This window comes from Magnolia sinica, chromosome 3 (genome assembly GCF_029962835.1).
Source record: "Magnolia sinica isolate HGM2019 chromosome 3, MsV1, whole genome shotgun sequence".
Classification (NCBI taxonomy): Eukaryota; Viridiplantae; Streptophyta; class Magnoliopsida; order Magnoliales; family Magnoliaceae; genus Magnolia; species Magnolia sinica.
The window spans coordinates 127191932-127198933 of record NC_080575.1 but is presented as its reverse complement, the minus strand read 5'-3'; the positions used below and the strand labels follow the sequence as shown (position 1 = coordinate 127198933).

General features: G+C 38.8%; 1 protein-coding gene across 3 annotated transcripts; it reads left to right on the top strand.

Annotated features, from left to right (window-relative positions):
• Positions 1-203: 203 nt before the first annotated feature.
• LOC131241233 (uncharacterized) lies at positions 204-1925 on the top strand. 3 transcript variants are annotated; one of them, XM_058239971.1, is made up of 3 exons: positions 204-256; positions 697-1014; positions 1716-1925. In XM_058239971.1, the coding sequence occupies exons 2-3, from the start codon at positions 712-714 to the stop codon at positions 1728-1730; spliced, it is 318 nt and encodes a 105-aa protein (XP_058095954.1). In that variant the 5' UTR covers positions 204-256; positions 697-711; the 3' UTR covers positions 1731-1925. The 3 variants fall into 3 exon arrangements, with proteins under 3 accessions (XP_058095954.1, XP_058095952.1, XP_058095953.1); XM_058239969.1 differs by lacking the exon at positions 204-256 and adding an exon at positions 396-553 and having other exon boundaries at positions 1716-1916; XM_058239970.1 differs by lacking the exon at positions 204-256 and adding an exon at positions 410-553 and having other exon boundaries at positions 657-1014; positions 1716-1923.
• Positions 1926-7002: the final 5077 nt, after the last annotated feature.

The following is a 7002-nucleotide window of genomic DNA, read 5'->3' as shown; positions in this document are numbered from 1 at the left end:
TGGCCAATGAAATGGGTGGCATAGATCCTTTATGACAAAAATATTGATGGATCCGAGCCATCCATCTGGTGGGTCCAATTTCTCATTCCTCTCAGTCCGGTGATACTAGCATTTGATCAATGGCAAAAAAAAAAACTTAGAATTATTTTGATCGAAATAGGTGTCGGCTCAAAAATTGGACTGGTGGGACTATCACTACAACAAAAGGAGGTAAAATCGGCATTTGCGTTCTTCTTTCATCGGCGCTATGTAAGAGGTAAAACCGACGAATATTTTACGATATATTAAAAAAAAAAAAAAACCCTAGCTGTCTCTCTCACTCTCCCCACCCCGTCTCTCTGTCTCTCTCTCGCGCAGTCGCGCCCTACGCCCCCGATTCCCTTCCCTCTTTCTCTCTCCCGCCACAATGCCCTTGATTCCCTTTCCTCTCTCTCTCTCCCGGCCCTCTACTCCCTTGATTCCCTTCCATCCCTCTCTCTGCATCTCATTCCTCTTATGAATCTCCCAGGTTTTGAGATTGCTCCAGGTTTTGAGAGAGCGGCGAGCGAATAAGGTCTCGATGGCTCTCTCTCTCTCTCTCTCTCTCTCTCTCTCTCTCTCTCTCTCTTTGAACCTTTAATGGTTTTGTTTACTTGTCTGGATTTGGAGTTTTATAGGAGGAGATTCACTAGATCATTTGCTTCCTTGGATTTTTAGGGTTTTGTTATTTCTATGCTCTGTCTTCGGAGAATGGCTAGTTGGCTCAAAGGAAAGTTGGAGAGGGATTTGCAGATGGTAGCAGTACCGCAGGAGCCGCCTACAAAAACTAGTGCTCTCCCGCCACTACTGTTAACCTCTACTCCTGCTGCTGGGGCGGAATCCAACGCCCTGGTGGAGTACAAAAAAGGCACCGGTCTGAAGGAGGACGACGAAGACCTGGAGGTGAAGTTGCGTCGGATCATTGACCACGTCCCTGTCCGTGTCAGCAACACTTCCAGCAGCTCTACAGGTTCCGGCTCTGGCGACTTCCACCAGGTTCCGCTCCTACCCCTGATTTGTTTTCCAGCGTCCAAAACCCTATATCAGATTATTTTTCCCCCTCTGGTGGGAATTTTCTCTCTGTTTTCTGTAACTTTAAGTGGAAATTAAGGATTAGGGCCTGCAGTTGAGTAATCAGGTTCGTTCAGTTGGTTAAGCATGCCTTGGATGGGCGATGGACCGAGTATGGCCTCCGTTGAATACTCTCAGTCGTCCTGTCGAAAACCCTAATTCAGATTATTTTGGGGGGATTTTCTACATTCTGTTCTGTGTAATGTTAACTGGGGGTTAATGAGGCCAGAATTTTTCTGAAGGCTAGCCCATTGAGAGTTGGGCCTGCCAAATGGACGGTTTGGATCATCGAAAGGCAGACCTCACCTGTGCAGAAAGCAAGCTTGAATGAAATGCTGGTAGTTTGGGCTGAGCAATTATAGTTCCTCATTTGAGTATTGGTCATATACTGTGTTTACCACCATAGTTTGGACAGCTTTGTTAATATTTTGGCTGTGTTTGGATGCACCATTGAGCTGAACTGCAAAGTGGGGATGACCAAATTGTAATCACCCTTCTCTTATGGTTCATATTCAACTGCTTGCCTTCAAAATGTGATGGTGTTTCTTTTAGTTGGGCTTGAAAGTAATGTAACCAATTTAGATCTACTTCCATACGATGAATACCGACATAATTACAATTGACAGATTCATCTTGTCTGAACTGAATGGTCAAAATTCAAAATTTTGCATCCATACTCACTGTACTAGAATGAGAACATTGAGAAGACACGAGGGAATCACAATGCAAGCCCACTTACTTGGTATGACTCCTTTGCATGAATAAGAGATAAGGTGATTGGATAGTATGTGATCTGTGATATTCAAGTTCATGTTAGAATGGTTGTATGAGTGAACCAAATAAGCACAACATGGGTAGTGGGGTGTTGAGATCTCAGCTAGTTCAATTTGGATTATGATGACAAGGGATTCACCAGGCATGTAATAAATCTTAATTGTCCGTGCGATGGGATCTATTGGGTCAGTGGCCTGCAAGTACATGGGTAGCTTGGCATGTTTGTGTTGTTAGTTCGTTCATTGAAATGGAGTGTAGAGTTGTAGAATTTCATTTGCATTGTTTAGCTTGTCGTGTATAGTGATTTTTGAAAATTTTAGCCTGTAATATATGTTTTATGATCTGTTACAAACACACATTTTCCTATCAGCTTTTTGCAGTTTCTCATTGAAAAACTGTGCCTACCTGCCTATTACTTGGTAGATTGTGATCCTTATGGACTTAACATTGGAGTGCCCACCTGATGTGGTGATTGGATGTCAAACATTGGAGTGCCCAAGTATTCATTTGAATAATAGTGCCATTCAAATACTCCTCTGCGTAGAATATGCTGAGATATCTTTTCTCCTTAAAGTCCTTCCAGGTGAGATCCTAGCCATATGGGTTCTAAATCAGTTGAAGATTTGCTAGAAGCTTCGGTATGATTTCATTTTTCAGGATTTCACTTGCATGACTTGGAGCTACGAAATTTAGAGGTCGAGCAACCAAGGACCTCAGCAGTTGAAAGTGTGCATAAGCAACCTTTTGTAATTTGTAAGTAATTGTCATATAATTTTAACTCATTTATGTGCATCCTATTCTCAACAAATATCCTTAATGACAAGCAATGAATATCTTATTTGAACTACTTCTGTAATCTGTTATTTGTGATGGGTAAGCTGAACTTTATATCCATCTTATTTTAATGTCATGTTTTAGTGTTTAATGGAAAATTTTGATGGATATGCTGAACTTTTATCTGCACTTCACTCACTAGGGGATGGGATTCATTCACTTGCATTTCTTATTTTAATGTCATATTTTAGTGTTTAATCGAAATTTTTGATGGGTAAGCTGAACTTTTATTTTGAAAGAAGAAACAATGAAGAATACAACAAAGAACAGGGGCAACACCCCAAACACATACTGTCACACCCTGTAAAGAGAAATAAGGATATTCTCTATGCCAATTTCTCATTCAGAAGTTTATTTAGTTTCACAATGAAGGTTGCTTATCTAAAAGTTGATGTGCAGGTAGTTTCCGAGATTATTATCTCAAGACATTTCAACAGGAAGGGAGTACGACCTGTAACTTGATTGAAGCTATTAGACATCATAGGGATTTTTTGTTGATGCAAAACTATAAATTTGGCTAAATTTCTTGAGTTAATTTATGCTAGGCAGTTCACAGCTTTTACTAAGTTGTTGTGAGTGGTCTGCTTGGTAGCATGCATGTGAGATGTTATTTTCTTGATGTTCTTTTGTTTTCATGTGTAGATTGTTCACTCCCCAAGTATAGGGTTGTGATGTAGTAATAAACTCGGTAAGACCGAGGTCGAATCCACAGGGACTGATACCTGTACGTTATTTGAAACCAAGTAGAACTAGAACTAGACTAAGATGTGATCTAAACCAAATAGAATTTAAGAAATAATTGTGGAAGAATTATCTAAGACTTTAAGGAATTCAGAGAAAGGGAACTAGGGATTCAGAGGATCCACTTGTAGAGATCAGGGAGATCTTATGCCTGCATCAAGGATTATGGAATTCAAACTGAACTTACTTGATTTGGTTTTCAAGAGATGAAAGGTATATGAATTAGAATGGATTCCATCACCAAACCATGCCCAAGAGACAAAGTAAACAATAGAATTAAACTAATTTCCAACCAATCAACAATGTATGAAGATCAGGAAGGTACTGTCATCCTACCATGCCTATGGGACAATGATGAACAACAGGGCTTCCTGACTTCATAAATATAAAAAGAGGAAATAAATATTCAAAGCCATTGCAAACCCATTGTAATTTCAGTCACAACAGACCATTAAAGACTAATGAAAATATTCCTTATAATAATCAACTAAATCAAATTAAGTTCAGAAATTTAATCTACTTGCATAGAATAGACTCTCCCTTCTCACTACAGGCTTCACCTCTTAGCCCTAGCTAAAAGGATTAGCCACACATAGATGGGCTGATTAAACAACAAAATAAAAATAAAAAGGAAAAGAAAAGAACAAGAAAGAGAGAGAGAAAAAAACAGTAAAACCGGCCTCTGCTCCAGCGCTCCCTCTCCTGAATTTCTTTCTCCCTTACTGACGTGCAGCAGCAGCCCTGATCTCCTCTCTCTTTCCCTTTCAACCAAACCGTAGCTGCTCTTCTCGAAAAAAATCCAAGCCCCCCTGTACACACTCCAGCCGTTCCAGCCTTTCTTCCTCCCCGTCTTCTCTGTTTCTCCTTTAAATTAAGACGTTGAGTTCAGGACTGAAGCGTATCCAAAGATCAGATGGGCCCCATATCACTATTTTATAAGCTGATCTGTCCATTGGGACACTTTCACAGTGATCCAGGAGCTGCAATTTTACGTGTACGGTTTATTTATGGTCCTCAAGCCACGTGTGAAGTTTCGAACTGATCAGATGGTGGGAACCCTATGTTCTTGCATTTTGGACACTTTTGAGGCCACTTGAGCTTCGATTCCTCGATTTCCGCGGACCCTTGGTGTATAATTTCGTCGCTCTTGGTCTTCTGGAGTCCGTCCCCTGCTATAGTGTCATCAGATCGGTAAATTCATGCTTTTTAGTGTCCTTTCCCAGTCCAAGCTCATGAAGACGCCCTGCATCACAAATACAATTAGATTAGGCTATTAAACGGTGTCATGCTTGTAAATCCATGCAATAAATGGGTCTGATATGCAATATTTGACCCTCAACATAGATGAAGTAATGGGTATTGTATGTTGGAACAAAAGGTTACTGGTATCAGGTATCTGTGGAGCTATTTCATGCATTTCCATTTCATCTTCATTTCCTTCTGTTATTTTAACTCTCTCACATTAGTTTTCTTTAGGTCAGACTTTTGGTTGGGGCATAGTTAGTACCTGATGTTTAAGTTGGGGCAGAGTTACTGTTTCATGTGGTGAGTTGCATATCCAAGAGAATTACAGTTGCACACAAGAAAACTCGTGTGCTTTTTTTTTCCTACTTTCATTATTACTCTTGTTTGTGCATTCTTTCATCGGTTAATACAAGTTTGGATGTTCCCAACACTTAAGTGTTTACAATTATTATCAGGGGATTGGATGAAAATTACATTATGTTACTTTCAAGCTGGGCTTGAAGAAACATAATTGCTATTTGAGGGTCATTGCCTCAGTACGAATAGTAAGGTAGTCACAACTTGATCTCGTCTTCTTTCTTGAACTATTTATTGCAATTCAATTCAATAGTGCATATAAAGTTACGTGTGTTGAGAAAGAAAGAAAAAAGAAGAAGCAATTCATGATTCCTTTCAGGTTCACATGGCGATTCCTGTCCCCTTCTTACTCTCCACTGTTTGATATTCCTTTAACAATTTCCCTTCTTGTCAACAGATACAACAGATAAGGGATCCTAAAAAACAAATCAAGATGGTGGGTGTCCCTGAAGAATATCTGTCTAGCCATGCCTTTCATATGTATCATCTCACATCACCTGATCAAACGTAAACTTCCATCTCAACATGAATTTTATTTAGCGTCTTTATCAAATATCCATGTCCTCAAACATCCCAATCATGCTTAATGTTTTTTTTTTTCCTTTTTCTGCCAGAGTTTCGTTCGAGTTTCAGCATAATGTCTGTGGCCAGTCAATATATGTAGAGAGAACTGTTGATGCTGCCATTTTCGTTTCTGTAAAGGTGCTGATCGCTCTCCCACTTTCTATTATTCCAAGAATTTATTTCTTTTGTTTTTGAGAAACAATATATCCTGATTTTGAATTATCACCTCTATGAAGATGACGATGACGATGTGAAATATCACATCAATTTATTTAAGTAAACAATCATTGATGCACTCTTATGATGAAAATTTAACTGCATTTTGTTTACTTTTAGGCAATAGGAGGAGATGGACAGGATAGAAATTCTTCTAGTTACCAGTCATTTTATTCAATCTATTAGAAATCTTATCGAGGGTTACATGTGTTATGTTCCTAACATGCTGAGCAGGTTTTACTTTCCAACCCTTGTTTGACATATTTGGGAGGGAGAATATATAACAGCATTTTCAATTCTAAATCCCTCTAAAAGAAAGCCATTCTTAGACCATATCAGATCTTGAGTCATTTTTATTTTAGGCAGTTATTGCTGTCAATTCCACAAGCTCGCTCTTTGTTGCCTGGGATATCCCCACATCATATAATAGAGTGAGTCTTCATGTGCTTCAAAACCATGATCAAAGATATCTCGACCCTTGGTGGACAATATCTTGTATCAAAATAAATGATATAAGAATTGGGCTCATGTTCTTTCCTCTCTCCTCAAGTGCCATCGAGGGAGTTATCTTAGAGGTTGGTATGCATAGGTTGAGAGATAAAAGTCTAGAAACCTTTTTGTTGGTATCTCCAAATTAAATATTATTTATAGTTTAGATGCTCTTATTGAAGTTTATAATGAGGTGTGAGATCTCTACTCCAAACTCTTCTTCATGGACAATGAGTCTATTAGTTGGTGCACTCTTTTATCTCTTACCTTGGATTATTAGAAAGTGATAGAAAGCTCTTACTTTAAGATTGTCTAGGAATCCCTTGCTGCTTTTCGAATTATTCTTGCTAGCGAGTTACCTTCTCATTTGATTTTCTTTTATTTTCTTCTATAGCCTAGGATGTGAGCTCTCCCTCTCTAGACCAGAGCGTGGACTCTTTTCCTTTTCCTTTTCTTTATTCTTTTTTTAGCTTGGGGTGTGGGTGCTTGTTTCAAGCCTAGTACGTGAGCTTTTTTTTTTTTGTTAACTTTGCTTTCAGGGCTTTGTGCCTTGTTTTTTGTTTGTATTCAATTAGGTCTTGGCCCTTGGTAATAAGAGAGTCTATTCTTGCCTTCCTTTTGATAAAAAACAAAAAACTTATACCATCTCTCTTAGATAAATAAACTCATTCTTTTACTTTTCATAATACATTA